The following is a 23033-nucleotide window of genomic DNA, read 5'->3' as shown; positions in this document are numbered from 1 at the left end:
GGAGAGGTTGATTGAGCTAGGGCTTTTCCGGTGCGTTGGTTGTTAACACATTATACGTTTCGACGTACAAGTGATAAATGACATTGAATCTCGAATCTTTGATTGACAGCACGTGTCCCCAAGGTGCACAGTACACGGCAGCGACATACAGCTTCCCAGCTCCTGATCCATAACCCTGCGTGGCACTGTGCCTCCAGCTGCTTTGTGTGTCCAGAGCTTTTGGCTCCTGCACCATTACAGACTGCACATTCCGTACCTCTCTAGTTATGCTGGATTGAATTACGACAGAAACACTAAAAAAAACCCTACACCCTCGTAAATTGCAGGTGGTGACTCAGCAGGGAACAGCTGAGGTCATGCGGAGAGCTTCTCAGTACAGGCCCTTCGGCCCACAATGTTGTGCTGACCTTTTAACCTACCACAAGATTAATCTAATCCTTCCCTCCCATAGAACACTCTGTTTTGCTTTCATCATTTCCTTTCATTTTTCTTGTTTAAGGGCCTCTTAAATGTCCTTAATGTTTGTGTCTCTACTGCCACCCCTGGTAGTGCATTACATGCACCCACCGCTCCCTGTGTAAAAAAATACCTCTGAGTTCAACCTACTACTTCTTTCTAAAAGTTGAACCCTCTTGTATTAGCCATTTCCACCCTGGGAAAAAGATGCTGGCTGACCACTCTTACTATCTTATACAGTCCATCCCTATCAAGTCACATCTCATCCTCATTCACACCAAAGAGAAAAACCCCAGCTTGCTAAACATAGAAACAAACATAGAAAATAGGTGCAGGAGTAGGCCATTCGGCCCTTCGAGCCTGCACCGCCATTCAGTATGATCATGGCTGATCATCCAACTCAGAACCCTGAACCAGCCTTCCCTCCATACCCCCTGATCCCTTTAGCCACAAGGGCCATATCTAACTCCCTCTTAAATATAGCCAATGAACTGGCCTCAACTGTTTCCTGTGGCAGAGAATTCCACAGATTCACCACTCTGTGTGAAGAAGTTTTTCCTCATCTCGGTCCTAAAAGGCTTCCCCTTTACCCTCAAACTGTGACCCCTCATTCTGGACTCCCCCAACATCGGGAACAATATTCCTACATCTAGCCTGTCCAATCCCTTTAGAATTTTATATGTTTCAATAAGATCCCCCCTCAATCTTCTAAATTCCAACGAGTATAAGCATAGCCGATCCAGTCTTTCATCATATGAAAGTCCTGCCATCCCAGGAATCAATCCGGTGAACCACTCTTACTATCTTATACAGTCCATCCCTATCAAGTCACATCTCATCCTCATTCACACCAAAGAGAAAAACCCCAGCTTGCTAAACATAGAAACAAACATAGAAAATAGGAGCAGGAGTAGGCCATTCGGCCCTTCGAGCCTGCACCGCCATTTATTATGATCATGGCTGATCATCCAACTCAGAACCCTGCACCAGCCTTTCCTCCATACCCCCTGATCCCCGTAGCCACAAGGGCCATATCTAACTCCCTCTTAAATATAGCCAATGAACTGGCCTCAACTGTTTCCTGTGGCAGAGAATTCCACAGATTCACCGCTCTCTGTGGTTTTTTACCTATATCGTTGGTACCTATGTGCACCACGACCACTGGCTGTTCACCCTCCCATTCCAGAATGTCCTGTAGCCGCTCAGAGACATCCTTGACCCTTGCACCAGGGACACAACATACCCTCTTGGAAGTCTCGTTTGCGGCCGCAGAAACGCCTGTCTATTCCCCTTATAATCATATCCCCTATTACTATAGCTCTCCCACTCCTTTTCCTTCCCTCCTGTGCCGCAGAGCCACCCATGGTGCCATGAACTCGGCTGCTGCTGCCTTCCCCTGATGAGACATCTCCCCCAACAGTATCCATCATAAACCTTCCATTATAAGACATGCTCTCTAAATCCAGGCAGCATCTGAGTAAATCACCTCTACTCCCTCTCTAAAGCTTCCATCTCCAGAAAATTGGAAGGTTGTGGGTTGTGTCGGAGGGAAGGGTTAGATTGTTTGTGGAGTAGGTTAAGAGGTCTTGGGCTGAAGGGCCCTAACTGAGCTGTACTGTTCGATGATCTACACGCTATATTCTTTTGCACAGAGAGGGTGGTACATATGTGGAATGAAGTGGATAAGGCAGGTACAATGACAACTGATATTTGGATAGGAAAGGTTTAGAAGGGTTTGGGCCAAACGCTGTCATGCTTGACTAGCTTGGGTAGGCATCTTGGTCGGCATGGGCCATTTGTCTGAAGGGTCTGTTTCCACATGGAGTGACTCTATGTTGGAAATCCAAATGAAATGCAGAAATTGCTGGGAGCACTCTGCAGGTCAGGCAGCATCCGTGGACAGAGAAACAGTTAACGTTTTTCGGATCCAAGAACAAGTCCAAATGAAATGTCTTTGTCCAGAACTGCCGACTCTGTTTCTCTGTCGAGAGTCAGAATCAGGTTTAATATCACTGACACACGTAGAGAATTTTTTTTGTTTTGTGGCAACGGCACAGTGGAATACATAAATAACAATAAGAAATGTATTTTAAAAGTTTAATAAGTAGTACAAAAGCGAGCAAAAATAGTGAGGTAGTGTTCATGTGTCAGTTCATCATCCGTTCAGAAATCTGATGGCAGAGGGGAAGAAGCTGTTCCTAAAACACTGAGGGTGTGTATCTTCAGGCTCCTTTTCCTCCTTTTGCTGGTAGTAACAGGACGACTGCACGTCCTGGGTGATGGTGGTCCTTAACGATAGATGCTGCCTTTTTGAGGCATCGCCCTGTGAAGATGTTCTCGAAGGTGGGGAGGCCATTGCCCACGATGGAGCCGGCTGAGCTTGTGACCCTCTGCAGTGTTTTCCGATCCTGTGCAGTGGCCCCTCCGTACCAGGTGCAGATGCAACCAGTCAGAACACTTTCCAATGTACATCTGTAAAGCTTTGCTCAATAAATTTACAGATTTACAGCCACAGATGCTGGCCTGAATCGCTGAGCTTTTCCAGCATTTTGCTTTTATTGCAGATTTCAACAGGGACAGATGCAGGAAAGCTATTCCTGCTTGGACTTTCCCACTGCCAGATGGTGAGGGTTCAGTGTCATGGCCAAGAGGCAGGGAGGGAGAGGGTAAACATCTTAACTAGAGAGTGGCAATAATTAAACTCCCTCCCTATAGGGGTGGAGGGCAGAAGCAATCAGCCCCTCACAAGGGAATGGGGTAAGACCCTCGAGAGATGATATTCAGCAGGGCAGTGCGGAGAGAGCAAGGGGAAAGGGATTGTGGGATTGCTGCACAGAGAGTCGGCAGGCATATGATGGGTCGAAGGCCTCTCCTCATGTTGAAGGAGCAGCTCCTCATATTCCACCTGGGACATCCACAGCCTGGTGGCATTCACACTGAATTCTCCAACTACTCTCCTCCGTCCCCTTTTTCTCACCTCCTGATCTAACTGCCCCCATCACCTTGTTTCTTTCTCCTTCTCTCAACATTACCCCCTGTGTACCCTTCCCCACTACTCCCATCTGCCCTTCCCACCTCCCTCCCTCTATTCCGTGCTCCACCTTCCTCTCCTGTCAGATTCTGCCATCTGCAGCCATGTATTACCGCCTACCTTTCACCTCCCGGCCTCTGTCCCTATTCCCACCCACCCTCCATCTGTCCATCACCCTTCCTTACCTGAATCCACCTCTCATCTGCCAGCTTCTATCACTACTCCCACCCACCCTCCATCTGTCCATCACCCCTCCTTACCTGAATCCACCTCTCACCTGCCAGCTTCTGTCCCTATTCCCACCCACCCTCCATCTGTCCATCACCCCTCCTTACCTGAAGCCACCTCTCACCTGCCAGCTTCTATCACTATTCCCACCCACCCTCCATCTGTCCATCACCCCTCCTTACCTGAAGCCACCTCTCACCTGCCAGCTTCTATCACTATTCCCACCCACCCTCCATCTGTCCATCACCCCTCCTTACCTGAATCCACCTCTCACCTGCCAGCCTCTGTCCCTATTCCAACCCACCCTCCATCTGTCCATCACCCTCCTTACCTGAATCCACCTCTCACCTGCCAGCTTCTATCACTATTCCCACCCACCCTCCATCTGTCCATCACCCCTCCTTACCTGAATCCACCTCTCACCTGCCAGCTTCTATCACTATTCCCACCCACCCTCCATCTGTCCATCACCCCTCCTTACCTGAATCCACCTCTCACCTGCCAGCTTCTATCACTATTCCCACCCACCCTCCATCTGTCCATCACCCCTCCTTACCTGAATCCACCTCTCACCTGCCAGCTTCTATCACTATTCCCACCCACCCTCCATCTGTCCATCACCCCTCCTTACCTGAAGCCACCTCTCACCTGCCAGCCTCTGTCACTATTCCCACCCACCCTCCATCTGTCCATCACCCCTCCTTACCTGAAGCCACCTCTCACCTGCCAGCTTCTATCACTATTCCCACCCACCCTCCATCTGTCCATCACCCCTCCTTACCTGAAGCCACCTCTCACCTGCCAGCTTCTATCACTATTCCCACCCACCCTCCATCTGTCCATCACCCCTCCTTACCTGAATCCGTCTCTCACCTGCCAGCCTCTGTCCCTATTCCCACCCACCCTCCATCTGTCCATCACCCCTCCTTACCTGAATCCACCTCTCACCTGCCAGCTTCTATCACTATTCCCACCCACCCTCCATCTGTCCATCACCCCTCCTTAACTGAAGCCACCTCTCACCTGCCAGCCTCTGTCACTATTCCCACCCACCCTCCATCTGTCCATCACCCCTCCTTACCTGAAGCCACCTCTCACCTGCCAGCTCTTGCTCCACCCCTTTATACCAGCTATCTTCCCTCTATCCTGAGATGAAGGGTTTCGACCTGACCACTTCCATCCACGGAGGCCGTCTGATCCACGAGTTTCTCCAATAATATGTGCGTTACCCCTTCTTCTACTGTAGAACAGTTTTAAAAATTTTAAATAAGTTTTAAACATTAGAGGAAACAAGATTGCCCAAAGGGAATGTACAAACTCCTTACAGACAGTGGCGGTGGTTCTAATGCGGCCGATTTCTAATCACTGGCGCTGAAAAGCATTACATTAACTGCTACGCTGCCATGCCACTGTCCAGGCATATAAAACACTCAGCACATCAGCAGAGGCACAACTTCTGACTGCTCTTTCACCCTACCACATTCCCCTTGCACATTGCTTGGGATGGGCTCCATGAGTTTCAGCCTGTATTCCTCAGGTTCCTACTGTGAGAATGTAAGGCAAGTGGCCAGACCCAGACCAGACCGCAGAATCAAACAAGTGGAAACTAATTTGGCCTCTGTGGCTTTGTTAATACCCAGCTGTTGTTAATTTTGGCTGACGTACCGCAGATAGATTTGGGCACCGACTGGAAATATTTTCTCTGGCTCACAGGTACCGTTGATTCTTTATTCATGCAGAACATAAAACATTACAGCGAAGTACAGGCCCTTCGGCCCATGATGTTGTACTGACCTTTTAACCCACTGTAAGATAAATTTTACCCTTCCCTCCCACATAGTCCTCCATTTCTCTTTCATCCACGTGCCTATCTAAGAATTTCTTAAGTGCCCCAATGTTTCTTAAGTGCTGCTTATCACCAAATAATAGACTCTCATTGGAATCCCTGCATGACTTGTGAAAGTCAAGTTCATCGTCAAATGCACAAGTACACGTTTGCACAGGTAAAATGAAAATCTTGCAGCAGCTTCACAGGTACATAGCATCGTATAGACAGCATTCACTAGAAAAACGTAACAGTATATTAAATATGATTTTTACAAGAAAGAACACAATTAGAACAAGAGAAAAGTAAGCCCATTTTAGTGCACAGTGATTAGAGTGGTAAACACATGCAAATCGCTGGAGGAACTCTGCAGGTGAGGCAGCATCTAAAGAGAGAAATAAACAGTTGATGTTTTGAGCTGAGGCTCTTCATTTGGACCGTAATGTATGGGCAGCATTTGGTACCTCTGGGCCTGTACTCAGTGAAGTTCAGAAGGATGAGGAGGGATCTCAATGGATACTGAAAGGCCTGGAAACAGTGGACATGGAGAGGATGTTTCCATCGGTAGGAGAGTCTAGGGTCTAAGGGCATGGCTTCAAACCCTTTAGAACAGAGATGAGGGGAGATCTCTTCAGCCAACGGGTGGTGAATCAGTAGAATTCGTTATCACAGATGCCTCTGAATGCCAAGTCATTGGGTGTATTTAAGGCAAAGGTTGAAAGGTTTTAGTTGGTACAGAAGATAAAGGTTACAAGGGGAAGGCAAGGGAAGAAGGTTGAAAATATCAGTCGTGATTGAACGGTACATCGTTGCTGGTAAAGATTTCCCTGAAAGTAGCATCACAGGTAGACAAAGTGGTGAAGGAGGTGGCTGATAGGCTGGTCTTCCTTCATCAGTCAAGACGCTAAGTATAGAAGTTGGGAGGTCTTGATAAGGTTGTACAAGACACTGATGAGACCTCACTTGGAGTATTATGTTCGGTTTTGGTCACTGTGCTACAAGAAAAGTGTTAAACTGAAAAGTCTGCTGGGCCCTCTCCTTCACAAGCCAGCCTCCCCTCAATGGACTCTGCCTACACTTCCTCCTGCCTCAGGAAATCTGCCAACATAATCAAGGACCCCCCCGGTGATCCTTTCTTCTCCCCTCTCCCATCAGGTGGAAGATACTAAGAGTACGAAATGCTGGACTCAAAGACAGTTACCGTTCCACTGTTATCAGACTCTTGAAGGTTTCTTTCATGCACTAAAATATGAACATTTGATCTCCCAATCTATCTTATTGTGGCCCTTTCACTTTAGTTGCCTAACTGCACTTCCTCTGTAATTGTAATGTATATTTGATATTCTACATTCTGGAACTGGAATTGGTTTATTGTGGACCAGCGTACCAGGATGCACTGAAAAGCTTGTCTTGACTGTTCATACAGATCAAATCATCACATCACTGAGGTAATGCAGTACTACCAGAATGCAAAATAACAGCCACAAAGAAAGTGCGGTGCAGCAAAACAATAAGGTGCAAGATCATAACACGGCAGACTGTGACGTCAAGAGTCTAACTAATTGTACTAAGGAACCATTTAATAGTTTTATAAGAGCAGGGTGGAAGCTGTTCTTGAACCTGGTGGTATGTGCTGTCAAGATTTACTACCTTGATATAATTATGATCTGTCTGGATGGAACGCAGAAAAGCTTTTCACTATATCTCGGTACACATGGGAATCAGAAACCAATGGCAGTATCAAATGTGCAGAGAATAATTGGGTTAGTGTAGACTCAATGGGCCGAAGGGCCTGCTTCTGAGCTGTACCTTTTGTGAATGAAGGCCGCTAGAGCTGTTCGAGGCATCGAGTGTGGGGCTCGCTGGGACACTGCACGGCTGAGGTAACGTGTGTCCTCTCTTTTCCAGGATTGCCGGAGACACAGCTCTGAACAAGAATATTCACGAGTCAGTCAGCGCCCAGATCAGGAAGAATTTTGCCAAAAGCAAATGGAGGGTGAGAAAGACCTTTATTTCCTTCAGTGCTATGGAAGCATGGAGACCTGAAAGCAAGTGCCCTATTTCTCCGTTTGTCTGATGGTTTCTGTCCGCACCATCAGGGAGGTGTAATAGACCCCTTCTTTATTTATTTATCCACTCTATCCAGCTGTCTATTTATTTATTTATAGGTACAACACAGTAACAAACCCTTCTGGTCCAACAAGTCTGCACCTTCCACTTACACCCGTGTGACTAGTTAACCTACTAACCCGTAGGTCTTTGGGATGTGCGAGGAAACTGAAGTACTCAGAGGAAACCCACGTGGTTATGGGGAGAACGTATGAAGGTCCTAACAGGCACCAAAGAATTGAACCCAAATTGCTGGGGCTGCAATAACGCTGTGTTCACTGCTATGCCTCCATGCTGTCCCAATAGAGGGCAGCCCATTCCCCATACCTCGATTGTCCTGACGTCGAGCGTGACTAACGGAAGATTGTCTTCTGTTTCTGGAAGCCTGCTGTGCTCCGTTTGGTCACTTGTCCTGCAAGGGTCAGACTATCACAATTAGGCTATTCAGCCCATCAAGCCTACTCTGTCATTCAATCATGGCTGATTCTTTTTAAACCCCATTCTCCCCACTTCTCCCTGTAAACATTAACTTTTTACCAGTGAAGAACCTATCAATTTCTGCCTTAAATGCACCCAATAATTTGGCCTCCTCAGCCCTTTGTGGCAACAAATTACAGATTGATTACACTCTGGCTGAACAAATTTCTCCTCAAATCAGTTCTAATGAGGTGCCCCTTTACTCTGAGGCTTTGCCCACCGATCCCAGGCTTTCCTACTAATTAAAACATCCTCTCCACATCCACTCTATCCTGGCCTTCAAGATTCAGATAGGGTTAAATGAGATTCCCCCTTATCCCTCTGATGTCCATCGAATAGAGGCCCGGAAGCATAAAATGCTTCTGATACATTAAGCCTTTTATTCCCGGAATCATTTTCTTGTGAACCTCCTTCGAATCCTCTCCAATGCCAGCTCATCCTTCCTCAGACACTGAGTCTGAAAGTTGTTTCACTATCTGTCAAACACATTGACTATACGAGTAAAGAAGGCATATTGGAACTATGTAAAACACTGTTTAGGCCAGCAGAGGGTGAGGCCAGCAGGAGAGAGCTTGGAAATGGGCCACGTCACCTCCCTCAGTCCTCCATCCCACTCGACAGCTCAGGGGAAGCAACAGCAAGCAAGACCCGAGACCTTCGCATCTTAAGGCCTAGAAACAGGCCCCTCAGCCCAACAGGTCAATGCCAACCAAGATGCCCACCTTAGCTAGTCCCTTTTGGCCACCTTTGTCCCATATGTTTTTAAAACTTCCATGTACCTATTCAAGTACCTTTTATGGTTCAAAATGATGGCAAGGAAGGCAAATGCAGCCTTAGCATTCACTTCAAGCGGAATCGTATGTAAAAGCAAGGAAGTAATGATGAGGCTCTATGAGGCATTAGTCAGACCACACCTGGAGTATTGTGAGCAGTTTTGGAATGTTATGTCTTTTCATTGACAGGAAACTATTAATCCCCATCTCATCATTAGGTTGTCCTGGTTGTTAACACAAATGATGCATTTCACTGTAGGTTTCAAAATACATGTGATAAAATAAATGAATCTGAATCTGAACTGGTAATGCTTTGCACAAGGAATGGATTAATAGAGCAATACAGCACAGCTACAGACCCTTCAGCCCATCTAGTCCATGCCAAAATCTTCACAACTGTTTGAATGCTTTAAGGTGTTTCACAACAAAATAGCTGCAACACACCCTTAGAAGTCTTCATTGTTAACACAAACAATGCATTTCACTGAATGTTTCTGAATGAATCTGAAACTCAGGTTCAAGTTTATTGTCAATCAGCCATTCACATGTATACCGCTAAATGAGACATCATCCCTCTGGACCAAAGTGCACAACACAGTACATATAACTCACACAACCCGTGAGGCAATATTACCATAAAAAATTAACAAATGGTAAGGTGCATATATGACCCAAGTTCAAAAGTGAACAGATGACTTTGTGGCTAAGTTTGCTGATGATACAAAGATAGGTGGAGCGGCCGGTAGTGCTGAGGAAACAGCGAGTCTGCAGAGAGACTTGGATAGATTGGGAGAATGGGCAAAGAAGTGGCAAATGAAATACAATGTTGGAAAGTGTAAGGTTGTGCACTTTGGCAGAAGAAATAAATGGGCAGACTATTATTTAAATGGGGAGAGAATTCAAAGTTCTGAGATGCAACTGGACTTTGGAGTCCTCGTGCAGGATACCCTTAAGGTTAACCTCCAGGTTGAGTCGGTGGTGAAGAAGGTGAATGCAATGTTGGCATTCATTTCTAGAGGAATAGAGTATAGGAGCAGGGATGTGATGTTGAGGCTCTATAAGGCGCTGGCGAGACCTCACTTGGAGAACTGTGGGCAGTTTTGGTCTCCTTATTTAAGAAAGGATGTGCTGACGTTGGAGAGGGTTCAGAGAATATTCACTACAATGATTCTGGGAATGAGAGGGTTAACATACGAGGAACGTTTGTCCGCTCTTGGACTGTATTCTTTGGAGTTTAGAAGAATGAGGGGGGACCTCATAGAACATTTTGAATATTGAAAGGCATGGACAGAGTGGATGTGGCAAAGTTGTTTCCCATAGTGGGGGAGTCTAGTACAAGAGGGCATGATTTAAGGATTGAAGGGCACCCATTCAGAACAGAGATGCGAAGAAATTATTTTAGCCAGAGGGTGGTGAATCTATGGAATTTGTTGCCATGGGCGGCAGTGGAGGCCAAGTCATTGGGTGTATTTAAGGCAGAGATTGATAGGTATCTGAGTAGCCAGGGCATGAAAGGTTATGGTGAGAAGGCGGGGGAGTGGGACTAAATGGGAGAATGGATCAGCTCATGATAAAGTGGTGAAGCAGACTCGATTGGCCGAATGGCCGACTTCTGCTCCTTTGTCTTATGGTTTTGTCTTATAGTATAACACTACTGGCACTTCATATATGATGAGACCTGGGTGGTTCAGAGTCTCACGGCCTGAGGGAAGAAACTCTTTCCTATCCCAACAGTACTTGTACCTCCTGCTTGACGGTAGGAGATCAAAGAGATTGTTAGACGGATGGGAGGGATCTTTGGGAATGCCAAAGGTCCCGTATACGAAGTGCACTTGATAAATATTTTGGATGGATGGTAGAGAAACCCTGATAATCCTCTCAGCAGTCCTCACAGTCCTTTGTTGGGTCTTGCAATCAGATGCCTTGCAAATCCTGTACTAGGTAGTGATGGAGCTGGTCAGGACACTCCTAATGGTTCTCCTGTAAAAATTGGTTAGAATCAGGGGGAAGGCCTAGGTCGCTTCAATCTCCTCAGGAAATGGAGACGCTGCTGTGCTTTCTTGACTAAAAATGTCTTGTTGAAGGACCAGGTGAGATCGTACTCCAAACTCCCTCTGGGGAGGAGCTCTTTATCAACCAATGAACTTATTGGGAATTTAGACAAGGACAGCATTTATTACTGATCCATTTATGCCTGCCTGAAATTATCAGAGAGAGAGTGTTCCAGTCGTCCATACTAACCCGGAGTCACATATGGGTAAAAGTGGCGGATTCCCCTTCCTGAAAGGCACTGGTAACCTGGATGGGTTTTACAAAGTGGCGAGTTTTGAGAGACAAGAGAATGTAGAATGTGCAATCTGGACTGAAATAAATGAGTTGCTGGAGGAACTTAGTGGGTCAGGCAGCATCTGTAGAGGGACAATTGATATTTTGGGCTAAGGCCCTTCATCTGGGCTGAAAGTGAAGTGGGGAGATAGACGGTACAAAGAGTTGGAGGGGGAGTCCTGATAAACGGTCTCGGCCCAAAAGTTCAACTGCTTATTCTTCTCTGTAGATGCTGCCTGACCTGCTGAGTTCCTCCAGCATTTTGTGTGCGTTGCTGTGGAGGGGGAGGGGGAGGGCAAGATCCAGGTGAGGAGGGGTGAGAGGCAAGAGTGGGAGGGAAGGGTAGGTTGTGGTAGAGGCAGAGAAATTGAGTTAAGGGGATGGTGTACTCATAAGAGACAGGGTGGAAGGAGGTGCAGTTTTGATAACTATTGGAGTTGGACAGTTTCACAGTCACATAAAAGAATAAATCTTTAAAAGAAATCTAGATTACTGATTGAATTTAATTTCTAAATCTGCCATGGCATAATATGAATTTTGGACCATTATTCCAAGTCTCTGAATTACTAGACCTGGTATTTAATTATTGTATTCCACATAGGGACTAGTGTTCTGTAATATTCATAGTTAATCCATGGGCCCCTTAGGTTCTGGGGAAATCCACACTGAAAATATTTCCCTAACACAAAAGATTTTGCAGATGATTGAAATGTTGATGAGCACGTACAAAATGCTGGAGGAATTCAGCAGGTCAGACAGCATCAATGGAAGGGAATAAACAGTCGATGTTTCAGGCCGTGTAAGGGTCTTAGTCTGAAACGTTGCCTCTCCACAGATGCTGCCTGAACTGATGAGTTCCTCCGGCACTTTGTGTGTTCCAAATGTATCTCGCTTCCATGGAGTTTATAGACTAAAGTCTCGCCTGTTTTCAGCAAGCGTTTAACGCCACGGCGGTGATACGTCATATGAGGAGACTGCAGCTCGGCAGCAGCCAGGAAGGCTCATCGCTGCACGGTCAAGCCAGCCGCAGACCCACCAACCCACTGCCCGATGTCACGTCTCGTAAAGATTGTGAGTAATTTACAGTAAAGCATCACGTCTGTCGGCGGGGTGAGGGGTGGTGGAAATGAACAAACCAGAATCAGGTTTATTATCACTGATCTACACTCAGTGGCCACTTTATTAGGTACACCTGTACAGCTGCTCATTAATGCAAATATCTAAGCAGCCAATCACGTTGCAGCAACTCAATGCATAAAAGCATGCAGGCATGGTCAAGAAGTTCAGTTGTTGTTCAGCCCAAACGTCAGAATAGGGTAGAAATGTGATCTAAGTGACTTTGACCGCGGAATGATTGTTGGTGCCAGACGGGGTGGCTTGAGTATCTCAGAAATTGCTGATCTCCTGGTATTTTCATGTAAAACAGTCTCTAGAGTTTATAGAGAATGCTGCAAAAAAAATCCAGTGAGTAATAGTTCTGTGGGCGAAAATGCCTTGTTAATAAGAGAGGTCAGAGGAGAATGGCCGGACTGGTTCAGGCTGACAAGACTCAAATAACCACACGTTACAACAGTGGTGTGCAGACGAGCATCTCTGAACGCACAACACATTGAACCTTGTAGTTGAGGGCTATAGCAGCAGAAGACCATGAACTTACACACTCAGTGGCCACTTTATTAGGTACAGACTGAGTGTATATCATGAAATTTGCTGTTTCATGTCAGCGAAACATAAAAATCACCAGGAGTTACAAAAATAAATAAATGGTGCAAAAGATGAATAATGAAGTAGTGTTCATGGACCATTCAGAAAATTGATGGTGGTGGGAATAAAGCTGTTCCTTAGGGTCTTCAGGCCCCTGTACCTCCTCGCTGCTGGTAATACTGCAAAGAGGGCATGTCCTGGGTGCTGAGGATCTTTCATGATGGACGCTTCTGGAGGCATTGGCTTTTGAGGATGTCCTCGATGGCTGGGAGCGTTGTGCATGTGACTGAGCCAGCTGAGTGTTAGTAACAAGAGGAGGGCATGTCAGAATCAGAATCAGAATGAGAATCAGGTTTAATATCACCGGCATGTGACGTAAAATTTGTTAACTTAGCAGCAGCAGTTCAATGCAATACATAATCTAGCAGAGAGAGAAAAAATAGTAATAATAAAAAATACAATAAAGCATAATAATAAATAAACAAGTAAATCAATTACATATATTGAATAGATTTTTAAAAAGTGCAAAAACAGAAATACTGTGTACAGGTTGACCGTCACCAATCTGGCATTTGGGACTTGGGGAGTGCCGAATTAGTGAAAATGCTGAATTACAGAAGGATCACATTAAGCATAATCAGTGCCAGATTATCGAAGGAACCGAGTTACAGGTAGTCGGATTAGTGAAGGTCGACCTGTATTAAAAAAAGTGAGGTAATGTCCATTTAGGAATCGGATGGCAGAGGGGAAGAAGCTGTTCCTGAATCGCTGAGTGTGTGCCTTCAGGCTTCTGTATCTCCTACCTGATGGTAACAGTGAGAAAAGGGCATGCCTGGGTGCTGGAGGTCCTTAATAATGGACAGCAACACACTTAAAAGTTGCTGGTGAACGCAGCAGGCCAAGCAGCATCTCTAGGAAGAGGTACAGTCGACGTTTCGGGCTGAGACCCTTCGTCAGGACTAACTGAAAGAAGAGATAGTAAGAGATTTGAAAGTGGGAGGGGGAGGGGGAGATCCAAAATGATAGGGGAAGACAGGAGGGGGAGGGATGGAGCCAAGAGCTGGACAGGTGATTGGCAAAAGCGATATGAGAGGATCATGGGATGGGAGGCCTAGGGAGAAAGAAAGAGGGAGGAATCCCAGAGGATGGGCAAGGAGTATAGTGAGAGGGACAGAGGGAGAAAAAGAGAGAGAGAAAAAAAAAATATATATAATAATGGACGCTGCCTTTCTGAGACACCGCTCCATAAAGATATCCTGGATATTTTGTAGGCTAGTGCCCAAGATGGAGCTGACTAGATTTACAACCTTCTGTAGCCTCTTTCAGTCCTGTGCAGTAGCCCCTGCATACCAGACAGTGATGCAGCCTGTCAGAGTGCTCTCTACAGTACAACTATAGAAGTTTTTGAGTGTATTTGTTGACATGCCAAATCCCTTCAAGCTCCTAATAAAGTCACCGCGATGGTGAGGGTCCTTTATGATGTCAAGACGCGAGGAAAAGTGAACACTGGAACCAGGGGCACTGGCTAATCTGCTGGAGGACCTCAGTGAGTCAAGCAGCATCTGTGGGTGGTGGGGAGAAGAATTGTTAACACCAATATGCTCTGCTGCTAATCAGTCTCATTGTTACATTTTCCATGACTTCCTGCAGGCCTCTCATCTTCCACCGCCTGCAGCATAGCATCGGCTGCATCCTCTCCTTCTGTTATATCGCTGGTAGGATCCGACCAGCGGGCAAGACCTACGTCAGTAACCACAGTACACACCGGGAGCAAATGACAAGTGGCTTCAACAGAAATACATGATGGGAAACGACATCACTGTGATGGATCCCAGAATTCAAGCGATCTCACACTGCATGTGCACTGAAGTCTAGAGGGATCCCAGGGAGGATTTATAAAGGCCATATTTTATACTGTAACTCTTATACAATATATGTACCATAAATTGCATTGAGTCATGTGCTGGTGGATTTAACAGTATCTGGTGCTGCGCATATGAGTCTAGCAATGTTTTGTTCACCTTATCTAAAGTCAACAGTTAATGTCGTTCTGTGGTAATTGTACAATGTTTTTTTTCTCCAAATCAGCAGCATTTCTCCTGGACGTACATTCACCGAGGAATGGGACATTAGTTGGACTGCACAAGCCATTCCTTATCTCTTGTGTTCTTCTTAGTTCCTCGTCTCTCCTGGGACTTTCGTAAAATGCAGAACCCCTTCACACTGTAAGATTGTGCAGCTTCTGATAAGCAGCAGTGCACTGACAGTCAAAACAGAAATGCTGTGATACAAAACCTGTTGGGGTTTAAAATCTTCTATACTAAAACTATTTCATGGTCCTAAACTGGACAAGGTCTTTTAACTATTCAGGGCTAGAACATAACATCACCTTTGCTAACTCCAGCTCTAGTGAATGTGTCTGGTTACATATAGAAAAGTTATCTTTGGTTAGTCGACTTTATAGATTATCTGCCAATGTCCTATTGCACCATTACAAATTTTTAATCTCGTTTTTTATGCTTTTAGTTAACATTCAGTGTGACTCAGTCAGACAGAAGTAGATGCATCCTAAGCTAATTCTACATATCTGAGAGTGAGATTAGTTGTGCCTTTCTAAAAGACTTCTTGTTGGAAAGAAGATCAGAAATTCTTGCACCATTTTTAAAGATAAACATGGTTACATTGAAATCTTTCCTTAGGGAGAGCATCATTCTGCTAAATCTAAATCTGCTTAAATTAATCGACATTTGAACAACATTCCTCAGTTCCAAGACATTCCCCGAACAATGTGCCAGAATTCTTTGGTGCTGAATTTTAACTTTTATATTGTGGTGACCTGGATCATTTTAAAAGCTGTTTTAGCTTTTCTCTTGGCCAATGTCAGACATGATTATCAGATGACATCAGAATTGAGAGGATATATATTTCTCCAAGCAGTTTTATCTTAAGGGAATATAGGCAAGGAAATAGCACTCTTGTAGCATTAGAGGAGCTCTGGGTGAATGGAAAAGAAAAAAAACACTCTTATTCCTATGGTTGAATAGAGAGTCAGCTTGCAAATCATATTGTCGAAAGGCTTTGCTGTTACAACATTAATGTTAGCATTTTCTTTAGGTTAGCCCCGGAGAGGGTAGAACAATATTTATTGATATATGAGATGTGTTGGCCACAAACTTTTCCCTGGAAGACTGATAGAGGCAGGGATTATCACTGCTACACAGCTATTTTTAGCATTTTTAAAATTTAGGTTTGTTTTATTTTGCCGGGAATACAGGATCGGGATTAGAATCAGATTTAATATCGCTGGTTTATATGTCAGGGAATTTGTTGTCTTATGGCAGCAGTAGAGCGCCAAGACATAAAATTACTATAAACTACAAAATGGATAAATAGTGCATGAAAAAGGGAATAACAAAGTAGTGTTCATGGACCGTTCAGAAATCTGATGGTAGAGGGAAAGAAACTGTTTCTGAATTGTTAAGTGTGTGCCTTCAGGCTCTTGTACCTCCTCCCTGATGATAATAAGAAGATGGCATGTCCTGAATGGTGGATGCCCCCTTCTTGTGGTACTGCCTCTTAAAGATGTCCACGATGGTGGGGAGGGTTGTGCCTGTGATGGAGCTGGTTGAGTCTACAAACATCTGCAGTGTTTTGTCAGTCCTGCGCATTACAGCCTCCATGTCAAGTAGTGATACAAACTTTCAGAATGCTCTCCACCGTACAGTTGTAGAAATTTGCCAGTCTTTGGTGCTGTACCAAATCTCCTCAAACTCCTAATGATGCAGAGGTGTTGGCATGCATTTCCTGTAATTGCACTGGTGTGATGGGCCTGGAATAGACCCTCTGAGATGTTGATGTCATGGTTGGTGGGATTAACATGGTTATCACTCTTTTTTTTTCAGCACAGTGCTTCTCAGGAGGGGTGAGTTCAATGTGGCCACCCTGAACGGGCAGGTTTGCCTTTACAGTTAGTGGCCAGGGTGGGTTGGTGCAGATGGTGGCAGCAAACCAGAGAAGAAATTCAGATGATGGTTCACTTCCATAACCAGCCCACCTCTGAAGGAGAAATTACCCTTAACAAGCTTCAGAGCTGAATGCATGAGATAGAAAGCAGAGAACCAGTGAATGTGGTTTGGCTGGATTTATGGGAAACCACACAAGAGTTCTTTTTATAAGATTGGGACACAGCCTGTCCATTGGTTAGAACACAGAACTCCACAGCACAGTACTGGCCCTTCAGCCCACGATGTTTTTCTGACCTTTTAATCTAAATTCAATATAACCCTTCCTTCCTACATAGCCCTCCATGTTTCTATCATCCATTTGCCTGCCTAAGGGTTTCTTAAATGTCTCTAATTTAACTGCCTTGACCATCACTCTTGACAGGGCACTGCACGCATTTACCAGTCTCTGTGTAAAAGATATCCCTCTATACTGTACTTTCCTCCGCTGACGCTGCCTGCCCTGCCAAGTTCCTCCAGCTTTTTGTGTGTGTTGCTCAAGATCTCCAGCATTTGCAGAATCTCTTGTGTCTTGAGCATCTTCAATGTGATGTCCCAACTCTTGAACTCATTGTTCCTGCCTGTGAAGACAAGCAAGCCCCGTGCATTCTTTACTGTCCTATCTGCTTGTCTCACCCATTTCAGGGACTTATGCACTCATACCCCAAGGTCGCTCTGTACATCAAAGTTTCTAAGGTCTGTCCCATTCACTGTGTATGTCCTGAGGTATTAGAGGAGCCACAATGCATTACTTCACACTTAACTGGATTAAGTTCCCTTTGCTATCACTCCACCCAACTTTCCATAGCTGTTCAATGGCTCCCATATATCTTCAAGCAACCATCCTCGCTATATGCAATTCTGTTGTCATCAAACTTCCTTAGCAGAGCACAGACCTTCTCATTCATGTCATTTATATATACATGACAACCAGCGTTCACAACACTGATCCCTGAGCCACACCACTGGTTACGGGCTTCTAGTCAGAGAAGTGCCCCTCTACCACTACCTCTGCCTCCTATCACTAAACCGATTTTGGATCCAGTTTGCCAAAACACCTCAGATTCCACGTGCCCTAACTTTCTAGATATACCTATCAAGCAAGACCTTGTCCAAAGCCTTGCTAAAATCCATCTATACCACATCTACCACCCTGACTTCACCATTTTTCTTCATAATCTCCTCAAGAGACCCAATCAGAGTTGTGAAGAGTGATTTCCCATACACGAAACCACGCTGACTCCTCCAAATTGGTCCCGGCCTTTCCAAGCGATCATTGCTCCAACCCTAAGAGGTTTTTCCAACAGTTTCTCCTGCAACAAGGTATGTGTACCAGTAGCAATAAGTTCTATGTATCAGTAAGAAAGTGTGTACAAGCATTGAAGAGGGTCTAGAGGAGTTTGACGGGAATGACTCTGGGAATGAAAGGGTTAATGTTTAATAGCACAAGGCCTATACTCATCAGAGTTTAGAAGAATGAGGAGGAATCTTACTGAAATATATTGAATATTGAAAGGCCTAGTTATAGTGGACTTTAAGAGATTGTTTCCTATAGTAGGGAGCCAAGGACCATAAGACGATAAAGACATAGGAGCAGAATTAGGCCATTCGGCCTATCAACTCTGCTCTGCCATTTGATCATGACTGATCCATTTCCTTCTCAACCCCATTTCGCCTGCCTTCTCCCCGTAACCTATAAGACCAAGAGGGTCCATCCTTCCATCCTTAGAATACACGGATGTCCCTTTAGAACAGAAACAAGGAGGAATATCTTTAGCATGAGAGTGGTGAATCTGTGGAATTCATTGCTGCTGATGGTTGTGGAGAATGAGACATCGGGTGTATCTGAAGTGGAAGTTGGTAGGTTCTTGATTAGTAAGGGCATCTAGGGTTACAGGGAGAAGGTGGATGAATGGGGTTGAGAGGGATAATAAATCACCATTGATGGAATGGTGGAGCAGAGTCAATAGGCCAAACAGCCTAAATCTCCTCCTGTGTCTTATGGTTTTATGAATAAGTTGGTGCACTAGTATCACCCGGGTGGGTGTACCATTGTCAGCAGGATAGATACACCAGGATACAGAGTGGATGTAACTCCATCACCAGGGTGAGTACAGCAGTACTACCAGGGCAAGGACAATGTACACCTGCAATAAATATAACCGTAGCGATTTCATGTCCATGAAGTTTGGTTAAGTGTACATTTTTTTCATCGGTTACCTTCCAGTTTAATAAAAATAACTAACAGCTAATATAGGTAAATTGCAGAGAAATCTCCTGGTAAATTAAGTTCCTTGAGAAATCAACTAATCAAACTTTATCTATAGGTCTAGAGGGAGAAAAGTGAGTAGGATTGAGATTATCAGGAGAGTGAGTGGGACTGCGATATCAGAAGGTTCATTCAGAGGCCTTTGTATTTGGCACTTCCTGTACCTAGTAAAGTAGGCACTGAGTGTACGTTCCTGGTCCTCTGCTGTTGCAACCACTTCATGGTTCGATGTGCTGTGCGCTCAGAGATGCTCTTCTGCACACTATTGTTGTAACACGTGGTTATTTGAGTTACTGTCAGCTTGAACCAGTCGAGCCATTCTCCTCTGACCTCTCTTATTAACAAGATATTTTCACTCACAGAACTGCTGCTCACTGGATATTTTATTTTTAGTTTTTTGCACCGTTCTCTGCAAACTCTAGAGATCATTGCATGTGAAAATCCCAGGAGATCAGCAGTTTCTAAGATACTCAAAGCACCCCATCTGGCACCAACAATCATTCCACGGTCAAAGTCACATTTCTTCTCCATTCTGATGTTGGTCTGAACATCATGGCCATGTCTATGTATGTTTATGCATTGATTTACTACCACATAATTGGCTGATCATATATTTCCATTAATGAGCAGGTGTACCTAATAAAGTGGCCGCTAAGTGTATTTTCCCAAAAGTAAATTGATAGCTTCTACAATATTAGCACAGTAATAATGTGATTACCTTGTTGATAAATGCACTCAAGGCCCCTTAAAATAACTTTCCTTGCGGTTGCTGACAATAGAAAGTCTAAATTATCAGCACCAAAGTTTTTATTAATATTTTGTTCAGTTGCAAACGGGCACACTCTGGTAAAGCGTCAAATTCACTGCAGTAAAAATGCTGAGTCTAAGCAAATAATTCTTATTTGTTCCTTACAAGATCTACACAGAATTGACGTCATCACATTTCGAGTGACTATAGTATTGAATATGGCTGGATTCAAAGGTGCAAACTATCAGTGCGTTATCAGTTGAAATTAATTTGAGAACGGATTCAGATTTAACTGTGAATTGATGCCTATGTATAAGTGCATGATTGCATGAGTTGATGGTATCTAAGCAACCTGCAGCCAAACCCCTTTTTTTAACCACTGAATATTTTTTACACTTGTTATCCCACTTCAGTGATGAGAACTTAAAGCAGAAGATCGCTGGAAACGCCCAGCATATCAGGCTGCATCTGTGTGGAAAGGAGAAATAATGTTTTAAGTTGGATCTTTTTTCACCCTTAAATGTTACTCCCATTCAGATTCATTTATTTATCACATTTACATCAAACATGCAGTGAAACGCGTTGTTTTGCGTTAATAACCAACACAGCCCGCACATGTCGCTACACATTCCGGTACCAAGGTAACATGCTTGCAGTGCTCGGCAGAACATCGCGGAGCACAACAAGCAACCAAACAACAGCAAAACAAGCCCCATTACTCACTGCCAGCTACCCACGTACAAACACAGTCCTCCAACCCCAGGGCAGGCCGTCATCAGCCTGCAGCAGATTCGCAGAAGTTCAGGGGGAAGGGAGAAGAGAGAATGTCAGGGGTAGGTGGGGTCTCTAATTATGCTGGCTGCTTTACAAAGGACAGCTTCCACAAGGGGAGCTTTGTTCCTGTGATGTGCTGAGCTGTGTTTATAACTCTTTGCAGTTCCCTGCCATCACAGGCCGAACAGTTGCTGCCTGACCAGCTGAGTGTTTACAGCATTGTCTGTTTTTAATTCAGATCTCCCGCATCTGCAGTTTTTTATACTCATCCAGCATTGAGAAGATGGTTTAATGGGTTCTGTAAAAAAAAGCTCAATCTGTGTTTGGTGTATACAAGCTGCCTGTGAATTTCAGTGTTTGTTTACATGAAGCTTACGATGTCTGACGGTAGGAGCCACGGTCAAGTCACTCAGCAAGTGTTTCAAAATATGTCAGGTCAAGAATACAACAGGGCAGAACGTTGCTGCATGGATAAAGTCAAGGAGTGCCGCTGGTGCGTAGGTGAAGTCAAAGAGTTCATCAGTCTCCCTACTCAGACTTCATAAGTGCCCAAACAAACCAACAGATCTTGAAACTTCTTTGGTGAGTGGCTTTATTAGCACCTTGGCAGTGAATGCTATTTTTTTTTGACCAAATGAATGGCACAACAAAAATATATATATATATATTACAACCTTCCCGGTAATCTCTTGCTATATTGTGTGGGAATTTGTAGGGTGTCCAACTTGTAAAAGCAGGGACTCAGGCACAGATAAGTAAAAGTAGGTTTCAATTATCAGTGAGGCCCTCCGTTGGCCAGGATTGACCACGGATGTTACGTACTAGCTGGCTTAAGCAAGTCAGGGCAGTACAACGTGTTGCCCATGCAGCAGTGTGCCCCTCTCCACGCTGCCGATGAATCCAAAGGAACAGCAGGGACCGATACAGTTTGGCACCAGTGGTGTTGCAGGGGTTGCCAGACAGTGTTGAACTCAATGTAGGACTGCCTTAGAGACTGGATTTTTGCTTGGAGTTTACTCCAAAAACCTTCCCCATGAGTGGGCTTAGTAGCTAAGTCACACGTGAAGGCCAAGAGCCAGAGGCTGTTTGAAACACACACCTTTGGGAGCATTTAATAGGTGGTGGGAGCTTATCCCCACTAACCTCACCCCCTCACCCCCCCCAAACCCCAACCCTGGCTATGACAACCTTAAGGACTACTACTACGTTGGCTCGGCCTAGGGGGCCGGTGTCGGGCAAACCTTAAGAAACCAATCCCAATAATTAAAAAGTATCCCCTTGTAAAATTAAACAAAGGAAGATTTAATGACAAGCATTCACTTTTCATAATTCAAAGGTTTGTGGCATGTTTAAAGAGCTTCAGAATATACTCTTCATATCAGGAATGTCTGTGTGGCAAAAATATTACTGCAGATTTTCTAGTCAGTATGTTTCCTTTCACATTTTGTTCAGTAAGTATTGTAACATGCATGCAATGAATAGATTGCGAGAGTTTACACTTTGTCTAATACTTCTGGCAATGGTAATGCAGATTGAGAATGGGGCTTATATAGTAACCAACCTGTCCAGGTCTCTGCCTTTGACAATCATGTATACATAATTTCAATTTATAATGTATTGGGAATTATGAAAATAAATTGTTTCCCACAAATAAATTGAGTTTTGATCATCGTAGACGTTGTTATGTTCTTGGCTTGGTTTTTTAAAGATGATCCAACACTGTGATAAGGCATTAAACCAGCACTCAATATTATCAGACTCTTGAAGATATCTCTCAAACACTAAAATATGAACGTCTGGTCTCCCAATCTATCTCACTGTGACCCTTTCACTTTATTTGTCTACCTGTGCTTTCTCTGTAATTGTAACACTGCATAGTGAACTGCAATTGGTTTATTATTGTCACATGATTCGAGATACAGTGAAAGACTTGTCTTGCATACCGTTCGTACAGATCAGATCATTACACAGTGTATTCAAGTAGTACAAGGAATAACAATAACAGAATGTAGAATGAAGTGTAACAGCTACAGAGAAAGTGCAGTACAGGTAAACAATAAGATGCAAGATCATATCCAAGGTAGATTGTGAGGTCAAGAGTCTATTTTAGCATTCTAGCAAACCACCTCGGGAACCATTCCGTAGTCTGATAACAGTGGGATAGAAGCTCTCTTTTTGTCCATGTTCTGTGGATTGTTTATTTGATATTTTTGTTTGCATGATTTGTTAATTCTTTTTCGCACATCGGATGTATGACGGTCTTAGTTCTGAGGGTTTTTTTGTGAATTCTATTGTGTTTCTTTGTTTTGTGGC

The 23033-nt window shown here is 44.5% G+C and overlaps 1 protein-coding gene across 3 annotated transcripts in view; it reads left to right on the top strand.

The window, feature by feature from the left end:
- Positions 1 to 22391, top strand: part of camk1da (calcium/calmodulin-dependent protein kinase 1Da) — a 317135-nt gene extending 294744 nt beyond the window's left edge. For all 3 annotated transcript variants that reach the window (XM_072241028.1, XM_072241026.1, XM_072241027.1), the window contains 3 exons: positions 7449 to 7536; positions 12157 to 12295; positions 14579 to 22391. In XM_072241028.1, coding sequence (XP_072097129.1) covers positions 7449 to 7536; positions 12157 to 12295; positions 14579 to 14706 — 355 coding nt within the window. In that variant the 3' untranslated portion in view covers positions 14707 to 22391. The remainder of the gene's footprint in view (positions 1 to 7448; positions 7537 to 12156; positions 12296 to 14578) is intronic.
- Positions 22392 to 23033: the final 642 nt, after the last annotated feature.

Source organism: Mobula birostris, chromosome 23 (assembly GCF_030028105.1).
Source record: "Mobula birostris isolate sMobBir1 chromosome 23, sMobBir1.hap1, whole genome shotgun sequence".
In the NCBI taxonomy this organism is placed as follows: domain Eukaryota; kingdom Metazoa; phylum Chordata; class Chondrichthyes; order Myliobatiformes; family Myliobatidae; genus Mobula; species Mobula birostris.
The sequence above is the reverse complement of the archived record's forward strand: the minus strand, read 5'-3'. Positions and strand labels throughout refer to the sequence as shown.